General features: G+C 40.3%; 1 protein-coding gene across 1 annotated transcript; it reads left to right on the plus strand.

Moving 5' to 3' along the window:
* The first annotated feature begins 4,773 nt into the window (after nt 1–4,773).
* LOC125444221 (vomeronasal type-2 receptor 26-like) lies at nt 4,774–13,598 on the plus strand. Its single transcript, XM_048516654.1, has 4 exons — nt 4,774–5,472; nt 8,135–8,371; nt 10,362–10,488; nt 12,565–13,598. The coding sequence occupies exons 1-4, from the start codon at nt 4,774–4,776 to the stop codon at nt 13,476–13,478; spliced, it is 1,977 nt and encodes a 658-aa protein (XP_048372611.1). The 3' UTR covers nt 13,479–13,598.
* The last annotated feature ends 3,229 nt before the right edge of the window (nt 13,599–16,827 follow it).

A 16,827-nucleotide genomic window follows, 5' to 3' on the forward strand; every position in this document is an offset into this window, starting at 1 on the left:
CAGCACATTCTATCACTGGCATTTGCAGTAAATGAAATCAATGAAAACCCACAAATTTTATCCAATGTCACCTTGGGATTTGATATCTATCACAGCTATTTTTTCTCCTTGGTTTTACTTGTGACCAGCTCCACATGCTCTCCTCCAGGAAGATCCTCCATTGCATTAAGGATATTTTACCAGGAATATCAACTTTTAATTGTAAAGCTCTGGAGTATTTTTCAAGGGCAGTCCCATGTAGAGTACATTTCAATAATATAATCTATCTGTAAGCAGTACATGCATCCCAGGGGACAGACCTTTTCTGCCCAAGAAAAGCTGTAGCTGCCTAACTAGTCAAAGTTGGTAAAAGGCACTCCTGGCAACAGCTCCTACTAGCTTATCTAGCACTAGGTCTAAGTCTAAGAGTTCCCCAAAACTATGGACCTGTTCCTTCAAGAGGAATGCAGCCTCATCCAGAATGGGTGGCAACCTTAAGTCCCAAGCCAGATCTTGCATTCACCATATAGAATTTCCATCTTGTTGAGATGAAGCTTCAGTTTATTAGCCTGCACTCACTCCAAAACTGCCTCCGGTCATCAGTTCAGTATTTTTATCACCTCTTTGGGATTGACAGGAAGTGTGTGTTAGAGCTAAGTGTCATATGCATACTGGTGACAACCCAGCCCAAATCTCTGGAGAACCTCACAAAGCAGTTTCCTGTAAATGCTGAAAAGCATATGGTACAAGATGGAGCTTTGTGGGATTTCAAGGTTTTCTCCTCTCAGTCTTTTTCTTCAATGTTTACAAGAGGTCACTGAATGAGATTTTCTTGAACTTTAGGGTTGGGTATCATCCATATGCAGATGATACATAACTCTGCATAGCCAGTCCATTTCATTTTCTAGGGCTTTTAGTATTGCATAGACTGCAGGCATTGGGGGGGGAGGGACTTTAGGTCTTATGTTGTTGGTTCTAAATTGTGTTCTTTCTAACTGTGGTTCGTAAATTGCCTTGAGCCATGTAGAAAGGTAGGATGTAAATAGACATGTTTTGCTCTGCAATTCCATTGGGAATCTCCAACTTTGGCCATTACCTTCCCCTTTAATAATTAAAGGACCTTAATTTAATTTGAGTTTCGACAAAATCTCGACGGACTTTCAAGGTATTCATATAAAACTAATAACAGGGATGGTGAAAGTTGGTACCACTATAGCTACCACTAAGACCAGAAACTACAAGCAGACTAGAGCTGTATCAGTCTGATCCCCAAGTTACATTTAAAAATACAGGCTTTGCGTCCTTCAGTAGAGAGAATGTTAATGTGGTGACAAAAGCCTGTATTTATAGGGAAGAAGTACATTTAGGATGAAGGGATTTGTCTTCTTACAGCTGGTAATGGTATATCACAGAGTATTTAAGGCTCATATTGTGAAGTGTGGGATTCGAGACCTAGATCCTCCTCTCCAAGAGTATCACCAGTCAGGAGACTTCTTTGTTGGTGGTATTGCTTCTCAGAGTTTCAACATCAATCCTGTCAGCTTCACTGAATACCCCAAAACGGCGCTGGCTGATGAGCTTTTGTAAGCATTAATTATCTTTTACGTTAATTTTTTCCTTTACATTTCTTCTCCCTGAGTGTTTAATTCCAGCCACAATGGTCCGTTAACTAAAAATTAATCAAATTTCAGTGAGCTTTACTGGTGTTCTTGAGTTCTTGTGTACACTCCTATGTCCATTTCTGATCTGATTTCCATTTACCTCCCTTCTTGTTAGCACGGAAGTACACATGAACCTGCCTTATATCAAGTCAGTACTTCATCTAATACAGTGTTGTAATCTCTTTCTGGCAGCAGCTTCCAATGAGCTACAGCAGGGAATGATCTTTCACAATACTGGTTCTTCATGAACTTAAGTGGGTGTACTAGACATGGAACATCAGACTCCCTAGATGCAAAGAAAGTCCTCTGCAGCTAAGGCACAAGACATTCCTCTAAACTTTCCACAGTCTAGAATAGATGGTGTTTTCTACCATCTGTAAATTAACTATGAACAATTGTTCTTCTGCATGCACGCCTAGCAAATTTGCTTCAGATTTTGGGTGATTTTGGGCTAGTCACAGTTTTTCAGAATTCTCTCAGCCTGGCATACCTCACGAAGTGTCTGTTGTGGGGAAAAGAAGGAAAGGAGTTTGTAAGCCCCTTCGGCTCTCCTTACAGGAGAGAAAGAGGAGTATACATCCAAACTCCTCTTCTTTAGAAGCCAGCACATATAATTGGTGTTTCTAGCATATTCCCACATGTGCACTTCTCTATGCAGACGACACTGTGTTACTGTCTCGGTCCAAGGTGGGCCTGCAAAGACTACTTCAAGCCTTTGCGACGTACTGCACAAACAGTGCCCTGTCGATTAATTATAACAAATCCAAAGTGCTGATCTTTTCGAATTCAAAAAAACTCAGCACGTGGAAAATAAACGGTACATTGATTGAACAGGTCCATTCATACAGATATTTAGGAATCACCTTCCATCATTCCTTAACCTGGACCTCTCATATCCACCAGACTCTCAATACAAGTAAAATCAAAGTGTTGGCAATATCCAGATTTTTTCACACCAGAGGCGGTCAATTTTTTCCTGCCGCAATGGAAGTTTTTCAGTTAAAACTACTGCCACAATTACTTTACGGAGCTCCAATCTGGGGAGCAAAAACCGCTGAGAAATTAGAGAGTGTTCAATCTTTGTTTCTTCGTCGTTTATTGGGTCTTCCAAACTCAGTCACGTATCAAGTTCTTTGTTTAGAAACCGGAGCCAAGACAATTTTTTCCCGGGTTTGGCTCTCTTTGTTTAAATACTGGCTTCGCCTTCATTATAGAGCCCTCCCGGGCAGTCTGACATATTTTCTGTTAAGCGACCACTTCCACTCCACCTGGCACACCAAAATTATCAAGCAAATAAACAACATAGGTGTATCTTTTGACCAACTCCTACTGATGGACGAAAGACAGGCTTTCGGAGTTTTGAAACAACGTACTCTTGACATTGAAGGGCAGCTTCTCACAGCTGGAGCCTGCAGAACTTGTTCTCCCACATTTTATGGCATTTCACCACCATTGCCGGGTTTTATGGCTAAATATATGAGTAATTTAATCAATCCACATCTCCGTAGATATTTTATGCTTGCTCGGCTAAATGTGTTACCGACTGCCCAAACAAGAGGCAGATATCATGGCATCCCACAGGAGAACAGGACTTGCTCCTGTGCAGCGGGCCTACCCGAAACAACTGAACACGTGCTCCTTCATTGTAAAGATTTGGCAGTCTATCGGTTGCTTTTTCTCGAGGCCATTTTGAAGAAATTTTCAGTGAGATCAGACAAGGAAATAGTTTCACACCTGCTTAGTGACCATCATCCCCACACTACTGAATCAGTTGCCAGGTTTTTAACAAAGGCACTTGGATCAAGAGTGAAACCTTTGTGTAAATTTTAGTCAATTGGTTTTAACATAATTTGTATTTTACCACTCTTTATATGCCATTAAAGGTTTTGTATTTGTATTTGTATTTGTTTCTAGCATATTATTTGTCATGCAGTTCTACATTTCCCTGAAGGTTTAAAGTCTTTTCTAGGATAACTGGTAAATTGATCCAAATATTCCTAGTCAAAATCCTTGTTCCTTGGAGAAGATTGACCTGTACATTTCTCAGAACTCTTCAGAAGTAGGACAATACAAATGTGATGTTTTTAAAAGTTTGTGCTTTCATTATATAGATCATCACATGATAAAGACAAAAGTGGTTTATAAATGAAATAAAATAGCAGTAAATATAAATGATTAATAATGATGGTGATGATGATCATAACAGTGATGCAGAATACAAAGCAATGGCTGTACAGCACGCAACTTTCTGATACAACATGCAACTTTCATTCTAGTGTCATACCTAAGAATTACCAGCACATGCTGGCTTTGGAATTTGCTTTAAAGGAGATCAATGATAATCCAACAATTTTACCCAATGTCACCTTGGGCTTTCAAATTTATGACAGCTACTTCAATGCTAAGCAAACCTGTCATGCCACAATGCAACTTATCTCCACCCCAAAGACACTTGTCCCTAATTTCAAATGTGACATCCAAAATAATCTGCTAGCCATCATTGGTGGATTGGATTCCCAAACCTCTTTTCATGTGGCAACCATACTGGGCATCTATAAGATCCCTCAGGTAAGAAGGATGAATGTTTGTGCATTTAACACTTTCATTGACATACTGTTTATTCTTCCAAAATTAATCATTGGGTTGAAGAAGGAAAAGAAAATATTTAAAATATAACTCTTTTATATCCATATCTATGTCTATATAAATAGAGGCTCATTCCGCACATGCAGAATAATGTACTTTCAAACTACTTTCAATGCTCTTTGAAAATGTGCGGAATGGCAAAATCCACTTGCAAACAGTTGTGAAAGTGGTTTGAAAACACATTATTTTGTGTTTGCGGAAGGGGCCAGAGATTGATAGATGTTGATATTGATAAATAGATGATAGATGGATAGAAATATTTTTTTTAATGTAAACTACTTGGTGTGCCATTAGAGGAAAAGGAGCATATTATTATTTATTCCCATTCCAAAATCATTTTTAGTTCCTATATGGTTCCGCTCCAGTGACAAAGGATACAAATCCAGAACTTTCCTTCTACCAGATGTACCCTAAGGAAGCCCTTCAGCATGCCGGAATTCTCTCCTTACTAAGGCATTTCAAATGGACATGGATTGGAGTCTTTGTTATGGATGATAACATTGGAGAAAACATTGTGCAAACGTTACTTCCAGAGATTTCCAAGTATGGTGTCTGTTTTGCCTTCATAGGAAGATATCCCACAACAAAGTTTGCCACAGAAAATCTAGACCTGGTACAACAGGGGGCAGTAATATATGATAGAATCATGAGCAGCAAAGCCAAAGTATTTGTGGTATTTGGACAATCATATAGTGTCAATGATCTGATATGGCTGAGGTATCTATCGGAAGGGCAAAGTATTCCATGGAACACAAAAGGCAAAGTGTGGATACTGACAGCCCAGATGGATTTCACTTCTTATGTTTATCAAAGGACTTGGGATACAGACATCATCCATGGTGCTCTGACCTTCACTGTACATTCTAGTCATCTTCCAAGATTTCAGAAATTTGTAGAGAACAGAAACCCTTCTAACACAAAGAATGATGGATTTATAAGGAACTTCTGGCACAATGCCTTTAACTGTGTATTCCCACATCAAATTCAGGAAGAAGTGAGGGATGATAATTGCACGGAGCAAGAAAAGTTGGAAAGCCTTCCTGGATCTTTTTTTGAAATGAGCATGAATGGCCACAGCTACAGCATTTACAATGCTGTCTATGCTGTGGCCCATGCATTACATGCCATGCACAACACAAAACACAGAACAATGGTAAATAGTCTTCAGGATCGAAACCAATGGCAGGTAAGGACTTTGGATTCATATTCAGGAAACACCATTTATGTAGGAGTAACACGTGGCTTGTATTAGGGGTGATGCTTCAGCAAACCAAAATCACCCCAAATGCAGAAAAAACTCTTATCAAGTTTACTCAGTTTTCTTCTTACTGAAAAAAAAATGTGGGGAAAAGCCAAGCCGAATACTAGGGGACCAATAAGCTGAATAAATATTAGGCTTCTCAGCTTTTTGGCAACTCCCAAGACCTAATTCCCACAAAAAAAAACCCCTGTTAATTTGTGTTTAAAAAATTGAAGACCAATTGTGAGGCTGTCGATTGGGCTTCAATTTTTCACCCACCTTTCAACTTACCTTGGCTGAGTCTGTGGTGGGCATCCTGCTGGGTTTTGCAGGAATGGAAAAAGTCCCCCCTTCTGGATAACTGAAGGCTCAGCTATGGGTATTTTTTTCACCTTTACCAACAATTTTAAAGCCAACCCCCAGCCCTTCCCAGTGAATCTGAATTTTAGGCTCATTCTGCACATGCAGAATAATGCACTTTCAAACTGCTTTCAGTGCTCTTTGAAGCTGTGTGGAATAGCAAAATCCACTTGCAAACAGTTGTGAAAGTGATTTGAAAACGCATTATTTTGCGTGTGCGGAAGGGGCCTTACTGAATTTTCCTTCTGTTCTTATCCCTAGATGCTACTTGCTGGCATGGCTTTTACCTGGAAGCGGGTGGGAGGGTTTTTCCTAGAAGCAGGATGGCTGGGGCACCCTCTTCCGGGGTCCATAGAATTGGATGGTCCAATCTACTGGAAATTTGAGGGCTATTTAAAAAACAGGCAAATGCAGCTCTACTGCAATTTTGGTGCTGTTTTTTTTAAAACCACCTCTTCCCAGCCAACTGGATATTTTTTCTCATAGGGAATAATGGACCGAAAAACTTTCAAATCTCCTCCCCCACCTCCCCCCATAACATATTTGTCTTAGAATGTGAAAATATCAGGAATACCAATATTTTCCAGGACCAATATGCCCAAATCTGGGGGTAAAGATTCTTTCTTTGCATACCCCTACAAGATATGACATCATTCTGCTGTTTTTATTACTGTAACAAAAAGGAATCCTCCTGCAAGTTATTTCTTTCAGTTCTCTTCTACATCTTTCCTTATATCTGAGGAGTCAGACGGTAGCACTTGGGTTCTCAGAATTCATATGAGAAACAGACCATAATATTCCACAAAGGCTTATTGTTAGACATGAAATACCATCTGACTATTAGATCTGAACTCCAGTAAGTTAGCTGTGTACATTTTTCTCTTACCATTACACAGGTTGCAGTCACAGTTTACATCTTCTTTGTTGATTGACATTTTGCTGAGGTAACAAGGAAGATGGGAAATCAGCAAACAAAAAGAGTGGGTTGGATCCAACCAGCTTTCTTTGCTGAGGGCCACTCCTTCCACATATGTTCCATCTGTTTAAAATATTTTGAACACAGGAGTGACCCTTAGGGCTCATTCTGTTTTTCAGGCCGTTTCCGCACGGCAGCGGAAACGGCGAGGTTGGCGCATTGCGCGCCGACCCGAAGACGCTGGGACCGTCCGCATGGATGGTCCTGAAGCAGCCGGGCAGCCGGGCGCTATGGCCACGAGGAGCCGCACTTTGTTGCAGCGACTCCTGTTCTGGGTGATTTCAGATAATGCCGAGGCCTGGGGACACACCCCCTGGCCCTGCGCGCCTGCTCCAGTGGCGCAGGGCAAGGGGGCATGTCCCCAGGCCTCAGCTTTTAATACCGGAGGCCCAGGGACAAAGGTAAGTACCAGGTGCGGGAGGCGGCGTGAAGCCGCTGCCGTTCGCTTGGCAGCAGCTTCACGGTGGCGTATCCCCAGAAAGAGCGCTTCCCAGGGCTCTGGGAATATGCCGGCTTCAGGCCGGGCAGGCGGCGAGAGGGTGGCGCGGCTGCGCTGCAGCTGCGCCCCATGTGCAAATGGCGGCCTGGAGATGGCGTTTTTACCGTCTCCAGGCCGTCATTTTTTGCCCGTGCGGAAATGGCCCACATATATTGCTTCTGTTGCAGAGGTCATTCCCCTAAAGTTTTCTAACATTTGAATGTATACTCTCTTTCAGTGTAACACCTCCACCAACATGTATCTTCTTGTCCTGAGTATAGAATTTATACCCAAGGATGATCATATCCCATTGATTTTCTCCATTTCCCCCATGTTTCGTAGATACCACAATATTTAATTTGCCACTGAGTGCCAAGAACTCCAGCTATCCGACCTTGGTTTGGAGGCTCCTTGCGTTGGCATTTAGATTTTTTTTTCAATTTCAATTTATTGCAGTCAAAGACCAGCAAATTACAGTCAGGGACCGACAAATTCTATACAGCAAATTACAGTCGAGGATCAACAAATTCTATACGCACTCTCAACCTTGTAATTCCCAGTGTAATTGTAATATATAAACTACCCTAAAATGAACACTGAGGCCTAATTTGTTTCACTTGTCCCAAACATACGGTAACTTAGCATTAAAATACATCCCGTCCATAACTTAGCGTCAAAATAAATCCATTTAGATATCCGTATCAGATTGCTACTTCATAAATGTAGTTCTGAAAGATCCAACATAACCCAGCTCAGTTGCTGCCTTTCTTAAAGCTTTTTTATTTTCCACCTAGCTACACTACTTTCTGGGGAGAACTTCATTTAACAATAGCGCTGGGGACAAAATTTCATTCAATAAGAATGGGGAGTTACTAGTCGGACTTGACATTGAGAACTGGATCATTTCCTCAAACGAGTCCTTTCACAGAATTAAAGTCGGCAAGATGGATCTCCAGGATCCCCACAGTCATTCCCAACAAACGTTCACCATTAATGATGAAGACATCACATGGCCGGATTGGTTTAACACGGTAGGTTCTGGTAGTCCAGAGTTTGAAGGGTCTTTATTATGAATTAGCACTGAGTTACAGATCTTTCATGCTGCGGAAAAAAGAAGGGATGTGTCCCTTTTGTCGACTCCAAAAATGCTATTGTGAGCCTCATGGGACCTGTGGAAACAAAAGTCATCTGTAACCAGCACTATAGTAATGAGGAGAGCTTGGCAATGTTTAGTGAAAAAGTTCAGCTGATGTCAGTTTTGTTGTGCAAAAATAATTCTTACCTCGGGCACTAGTGAGCAAGTAGAAAACAGTAGTAAGCAGCGGTGGGATCCAGCAGGTTCTCACAGGTTCCCAGAGTAGGTTACTAATTATTTGTGTGTGTGTGCCGAGAGGGGGGGATACTAATTGGCGATACTGTTAATGCGTGATTTTGCCTTTAGTTAAAGCCCTCCTCCTCAGCAGTAGCGCGCAGAACTTGAAGCAGTTTAGCAGGAGGTACACTGGCATTGCATGTGGCAGCCTGGCGGCCAGTGTGCAGCCGTTCTCGGCTTCAAGGACGGTACATGATGCGAGCTGCGTCCTTGCCAAAGCCTGGCTCTCAGGAATGCCCCCGCTCTTGAATGCCCGGCCATGCCCCGCCATGCCCCTTCCACTCCTAGGCCTCCCATTGGCGCTACGCCACAGTTTGAATCCCACCACCATGGGAACCTGTTACTAAAATTTTTGGATCCCACCACTGGTAGTAAGCCATTATGAAAATTATGTTTGCTTTGATTTGGATTTAAATGATATAGCAGCTGATGGTCCAGGATCACATGTGCATTTAAATTACTTAAATAGTTAGATAACAGTGTATAATGTCAATAAAGACTTCTGTCTGATTTAAGACAACAGTGCAATCCATATGGGGAAGGGCAGTCTGTGGTGTCTGGAGACAGTGCAGTGAAGACCTTCCAATGGAACTCCAGGGAATTTAACAAGCTGTGGGGCAAAAAAGCCCCCTGCTGCTGCCCAGAACACTCCATAGGAAATAATGACTTATGCCCCGTATTATCATGGCATAAGACTCTGACTTCTGCTGATGTTCCTAGGTCAAAAACCTGGTGGAAGTTGACTAAGGTCAGCTCCACCCCCAAGAGCATCCCTACCCTGCCCCCCAGATGCACTTGTGTCTATGTTTAGATGGGCGCAGCTCTGGGTCTGGGGGCTACTTCCAGATTGTTCAGTCAGGGAGTTAACCTCCTCCCTCCTCTGCATCATCTTACCCTTTGGCCTTCAGAATTCAAGAAGCCACAGCCAATCAGGTGGCTTCTCCTGTTCCTAGGCCTCTATGACTCATTGTAAACAATGTTTTGCTTAAACACAACTGCACTTTTAAAAGCACACATTTCTCTACAATCCATCACCACATCATAACGATTAGTTAACAAAAGTAAAAAGAATTAGTTAATTATTTTACTTTGGGGAAACATAAATGATACCAGCATTTCAGATGTCAGGATGAAGCCATGGACAAGTGCTTAGTTGACCACATACCCTTAAGCAGAAACTCTGAAGTAATGTTAGGCTCATTCCGCACATGCAGAATAATGCACTTTCAAACTGCTTTCAATGCTCTTTGAAGCTGTGTGGAATGGCAAAATCCACTTGCAAACAGTTGTGAAAGCGGTTTGAAAATGCATTATTTTGCATGTGCGGAAGAGACCATAGTGTTTCAAGCAATGTAATAAATTCAGTACTTTGTCCTTTAATGTGTTATATTCAATCTGAAGAGAAACCAGAGTATGAATGTGTACAGTTAATGATCTCCTTATGATAGATAGTTAAATTTTAGCTTTTCATAAGTACTTAATAAATAGTTAATGAATTTTAGTTAGACCATCCTAAATGACTGCAGCATTTCAAATACTACTGTGGTAGAATAGCAGGGCATAGTGCATAAGCGTGTCTCTCACAAATGAACATATGGAAGAATGAATCAAATAAAAACGATGTATCTAATTTTTCATTTTCTCATTAGACACTGCCAATTTCACAATGTTGTGAGAACTGTCATCCTGGCTACCGCAAGCAAGTGAAGGAGGGGAAACAATTTTGTTGTTATGATTGCGTGCAATGTCCAGATGGGAAGATTTCAGACCAAAAGGGTAAGAAATAGACTTATTTATTCTTGTTGTGTAGGAAATGAATCCCAGTCCATATATCTCACCATAATTAAATACCATTACTCTCAGAAATAAAGCCAATGTAGTATCCACAGTTCAGTAGAAAATGTTCCTTTTTATTTCAAATTAATTGGTTTACAAACATGTAAACGTACATAAGATACAACACTTACTATCAAGCAACACTTTCCCTCCCATAAGCCCACACTCTTCCCTAACCTTGGAGAGTGGGGAATGGTAGCAGTAAACATGAAGCAAGTCAGAAAACAAGAAATAAAGCAAAAAAAGAAGAAGAAACAGTGTGTGTATTTATTCTCTGGAAATCAACCTGTGGACAAGACCTCTCCAAAGAAAAGGGAATGTCTGGGAGTATGTGAAAGAAACGACTGTTAAGAAGTGTGTACTGTATGTTCTTAAGGAAAAGAAGCCAAACTGTATATTTATGACTGAAACATTAATACATATTGAATATATGTATTTAAACAGCCATATAAGGAAGCCTGAAATTGTATGCACTGAGAAAGTCTGAACTCCAGTGAATGAACTAATTTGTAGCAAACACAGCTGTGAGCTACAGCATCAACAGCTTGTATTAACTCCATAACTTACCTGTTTCAGTTTTCATCTCCTCACTCTCAAAATGGAACAATGTCCTGTTTCCATGCACAGGATGCCCTTGGGCCCGCTCCAAAAGCTCCAGTTGGCACAAAATGCAATGACGTGAGTCCCTACTGGGACCACATGACAGGCACACAAACAGCTACTTCTCCACCAGTTGCATTGGCTCTGGGTGAAGTACCAAAACAGGTTCAAGATTTTTTAAAGTCCTAACTGGTCTGGGGCTGTCATATCTGTGGGACTGCCTCTCCTAATATGTTTCCCAAAGAACTTTATGCTCAGCCAGTAGCAACTTACAGATGACCCCTGGTCTGAAAACTATCCAACTGTCCTCAACAAGGACCAGGGCTTTTTGGGCTCTGATCCTGGCTGTAGGGTAACTCTGGCTCATTCCGCACATGCAGAATAATGCACTTTCAAACTGCTTTCAGTGCTCTTTGAAGCTGTGCGGAATAGCAAAATCCACTTGCAAATAGTTGTGAAAGTGGTTTGAAAACGCATTATTTTGCGTGTGCGGAAGGGGCCTCTGTGAAGTGAGGCCCAGCATCCATCTAGTGGGCTTCCCTCCCTCCCACTATTTCCCTTTCCTTGATCTGGATGTGAATTTATGGGCTATAATTTTAACCATTAGCCCTATTGGAGGTAATAAAGCCAAGTCTTAGAAAAGAATGTTTTATTGACTTTACTATTACCATTGAGTGTTGGAAGCTGTTCTGAGCCTGCAAAGGGAAACGGGTTGGGGTTGGGGGTCGGGGTGGGGGGTAGTTGTGCAACTAAATTTAAAACAGCCAACATGATTGACTGAATATTCTCACACTTTTACTAAACTACTAACATTTACAAAATGTACAGTAGTTTTGAAAAAGTGTAAAAATACTCAGTCAATTTAATTGCTGGCCACATTTGTGCAATTCCATTTACTGTACCTGCAAGGGGAAGGGCAGCCTACAAACTTAATGAAATATATAAATAATTTGCTGACAATTCAGTGAATGTATTCCCTCTCCTAAAGACATAATGGTGGACATTTCTATGGCTCCCATCCAGGCACTCTGCATAGTTTTGTTGGGTGTTTCCTTGAAAACTGCTTAGAGTCTAACATGGAAAATATGGACTGCTTTCTTAAATAGGGTAGGTCACTAGAAACAATTAAGTGAAGCTCTTGGATCACCATTGTTTTGCTATTACTCTTTCATTCCACACAGCTTTAATTGGTCAGGCCATGACACTCTGACGAAAGATCAGTATGTAATAAATCGTTGTTTATGATAAATCACACCTCAGCTGCATTTCATACTTTTAGCAGAGATTCTTGAACAAAGTATTCAGTTTTTGGGGGTGATAAGCCTTGTATATGTATGATGAACAGTGAAAAAAAATGTTGGTGTTACTTATTGGAATTTTGCACCTATATGCATAAAAGCACCTTTTCATTTTCAGACCTCGACAATTGCTATAAGTGTTCAGATGAGATGTACCCAAGCCAAACCCGGGATTTATGTATTCCCAAGAACATCAGCTTTCTTTCTTATGAAGATCCTTTGGGGATGAGTTCAGCCTTTTTTGCTCTTTCACTCTCTTTGATCACTGTTTTTATACTCAGAACGTTTAAAAAACATCAAAGCACCCCCATAGTCAAAGCCAACAACTGGAGGCTCACCTGCACTCTCCTCATCTCTCTTCTGCTCTGCTTCCTTTGTGCTTTGCTGTTCATTGGCCAACCAGAGACGGTGACCTGTCTGCTCCGCCAAACTGCTTTTGCGATTGTCTTTTCAGTGGCTGTTTCTTGTGTGCTGGCCAAAACTATTACTGTGGTTTTGGCTTTTATGGCTTCCAAGCCAGGGTCTGGCAAGAAGAAATGGCTGAGGAAAAGCCTGACCAATTCTATTGTTGTTTCCTGTTCCCTTCTGCAAACAGGCATTTGTGCTGTCTGGTTAACAAAGTCTCCTCCATTCCCCGATGTCGACATGTACTCAGTGGCTGAAGAAATTGTTCTAGAATGTAACGAAGGCTCTGTGACTCTGTTTTACTGTGCCTTGGGTTACGTAGGATTCCTGGCCATTTTGAGCTTCATGGTGGCTTTCTTTGCTAGGAAACTACCGGATACTTTTAACGAAGCCAAATGCATCACCTTCAGTATGCTGGTCTTTTGCAGTGTATGGTTATCCTTTGTTCCGACCTACTTGAGCACAAAGGGAAAATACATGGTCGTGGTGGAGATCTTCTCTATCTTAGCTTCTAGTGCAGGGTTGCTCGGTTTAATTTTTTTCCCTAAATGCTTCATAATTGTGTTGAGGCCTGAATTAAACAAAAGGGACATAATAAGGGGCAAAATACACAGCACAGAAGTATAGTTTGCTTTTTAGAGTAATTGATAGATTAGCTTGCACTCATTCAAGTGTCTCTGAGACTGCCCTTCTGAGTAGCCTCCCAGTGAATGCCATAACTAATTCGACAAGTGGAGTGTCCTTAGATCATTGATTTACTCCATCTATGATTTTTCTTTGGCCCCTTCTGCACCCGCAAAACAATGCGTTTTCAAACCACTTTCACAACTGTTTGCAAGTGGATTTTGCTATTCTGCACAGCTTCAAAGAGCACTGAAAGCAGTTTGAAAATGCATTATTCTGCATGTGCGGAATGAGCCTTTCTCACAGTCATTCCAGAGATTATAGAGTCACATCTGCAATATATATTTTTAAATTTTTATTGCCGTTTTTTAATTGTAATTTCATGTCTGATTAGTCCAGCTTTTATTGTATGCACCTTGGTTCTTGCTTTGAGAAAGAAGGACAAAATAAAGGAATGAATGAATACATAAATATTGCCTTTTTGTGATTTTTGTTGCCTGAGAATTGTCTTATTCAGGAAAGCTCAGTGTTAACAGAGCTCCAGCTGAAGTGTATTTCCACCAAAGTGGGGATTTGCTAATGGATAATGGTCCAGGAATTGTTTTTTTCTTCAAAAAGGGTTTACAGAAAAGCTCTGCTAACAGATAACAAAAGCAGTGGAAAATAGAAATACCTGCATACTGCTCTGACAAATGAAGAATTTAAAATCAGAACTTTGTGCAGAAAAGGGAAGAAAATTAATGAACACAGCTAAAAGTATGAATGGATCCTGTGTCTTGGGGTGGGGACAGATGTTCCAGTGTGATTTAACTGTGGAATTTCAGATGAATCCTAGAGTGTTGCTCTCAATGTAATGATTTGATTTCTGCCACAATGTGATGTTGTATGCCAATAGTTCTCCTGAGTACAGTCCACAACTCATAACCACTACTTCACATTGACTCTCAAGCACAGATTTCACCTGTCCAAATCATATTCTCATGTAGAGCAGTAAGAGATCAAATGTATTTGTCTCTGGAGTTTTTCTACCATAGACTGCCATGGATTCATCAGTAAGAATACAGGTGCTTTGTTGCATGTTACATTATTCTTACATACTTCTATAATTTGCTACCAGGACTTCCAGTCAGACATGTCTTGCAAATTCTGTGCTAAGATTCTTTGTTATTGTCAATGACAAGTAATAACAAATAATAGTGACAATTGGCCTGAAAAAAATAAAATACAAATTAGTATACCAATCATAAAATTAATTAAAATAAATTTCTAAAATTGATTCAAATCTTGAAAACATCAAATTTTCAATGAGGCAGTACATGAAGTTCTTGCATACATTTTCCTTATAATCTTCAAACAATTCTGCCATTCTTCATGAGCTTGTTGTATATAATTATAGCACATTTCTGAATCATAAGTCAAAAGGCCCTCCGCATACATCATGGCAGTCCTTAATTTTATATAATAGATACTTTCTTGTATTGTCAAAGGCTTTCATGGGGTTGTCTTCTTCCAATTTCGCGCGACCAAAATCCTAGCTGCCGTAATCATATATAATAACAGTATTTTACAGTTTTTCTGGAGTTTATCATCTATCATGTTTAACAAAAATAATTCTGGACTGAAGCCTATATCTATTCCTAAAATTAACTTAATATTTTGGTATATTTCCAACCAGAATTTTTAAATCATTTCCATAATTCCCACCAAATGTGAATCCATGGGTCTCCCTTTTCTTTTATTGCACCTCCAGAATAAAGGTGAGACCCCTTTATACATTAGGGCTAGTTTACTTGGGCAAAGGTACCACCTAAAAACATTTTGTAGTAGTTTTCTTTTAGTCTAGTGCAACAAGTAAATGTTAAGTCCTTCCAGGTTCTTTCCCATTGTTCTAGATAGATTGTTTGATTAAGATCCTGGGCCCAACGAACCATACAGGTTTTCACTTGTTCTGCTTCTTCATCTTGTTGAAGCAGTATTTTGTATATTTTGCTAATAGTCTCCTTTCCCTCTTGCCCATGTAGCAGTTTCCAAAATGCCTCTTCTTCAGTTCAAAATCTCTCTTTATTCTATTTTAAATTTTCCTGTTAGTTGTTTATATGTGAACCACTGGCACTGTGCATTATTTATTGTGATTTAATTTCTCTCTTTCAATTTGGGTTCTAATCCTGTTCTGATTAATATATCACTGTATCTTAATGTCACATTGTTTTGGTTCACTTTTAGAGACACCGCTTCTAATGGTGAAACCCAGTTAGGAGTTTTAAGCATATTTTCCCTTTTACATTTTTCCCATATTCTATATATTGGCTTTCTTATAATATGACCCAGGAAGTGTTTAAATTCTTTTCCTTCCATGTATCAAACATAGTAATGCCACCCGTAAAATAGGTCATGTCCTTTTAAGTTAAGTAATTCTGTATTTTGTAGTGTTATCCACTCTGAACCATAACATACTTGCTGCCTCATAGTAAAGTTCTAGATTGGGCAATCCTAAACCACCTCTTTGTGTTTCATCGCACATTATTTGGTATTTTATTCTAACTTTATGTTTGCCCCACAGAAATTTAGATAAGTCTTTTTTAAATTTTTCAAAACAAGATATCAGCTTCTCGTTTTATCAAGAATCTCTATTGATCATTTCAGCCTTTTTTGCACTTTCCTTTTCTTTGATTACAGCTTTGGTGTTAGGAACATTCATAATTGTAACGACACACACATTTGTCACAGCCAGCAACTGGAACCTCACCTACTCTCTTCTAATTTCCATATTTTTCTGCTACCTTGGTACTTTGCTATTCATTGGCCCACCTGAGAAGGAGACCTGTATTCCGAGGCAAACTACTTTTGGAATTGGTTCTGGTGGGTTTTCCGGGCTGTGTGGCCATGGTCCAGTGGAAACCCACCAGACCGGAAAGCCCACCAGAACCAGTTGAATCCACTCGTGAAAGCCTTTGACAATACTTTTGGAATTCTTCTTCTTGGTGACTGTTCCTTGTATGCTGGAAAAGACGTTCCCCTTGATTGTGGTTTTCATTGTCATTAAACCCAGGAAACAGAATGAGAAAGTGAGTGGGGAAAAGACTGGCCAACTCCATTGTTGTTTCTTGCTCCCTTTCTCAGGCAAGCATGTGTACATTTTGCCTCATAATCTCTCCTCCATTCCCATATGCTGACATGAATTCAACCATAAAATAAATTATACTGGATTGTAATGAGGGACCCGTGATTCTGTTTTACTGTGTTTTGGGCTACGTGGGGATCTTAGCTATTGTAAGCTTTACTGTTGTTTTTCTTGCCTGAAAATTATCGGGCAGTTTCAATGACAACTGCTGTGTCCAATGGATGCAGGCCC

The sequence above is a fragment of the Sphaerodactylus townsendi genome, linkage group LG15 (genome assembly GCF_021028975.2).
Source record: "Sphaerodactylus townsendi isolate TG3544 linkage group LG15, MPM_Stown_v2.3, whole genome shotgun sequence".
Lineage (NCBI taxonomy): Eukaryota > Metazoa > Chordata > Lepidosauria > Squamata > Sphaerodactylidae > Sphaerodactylus > Sphaerodactylus townsendi.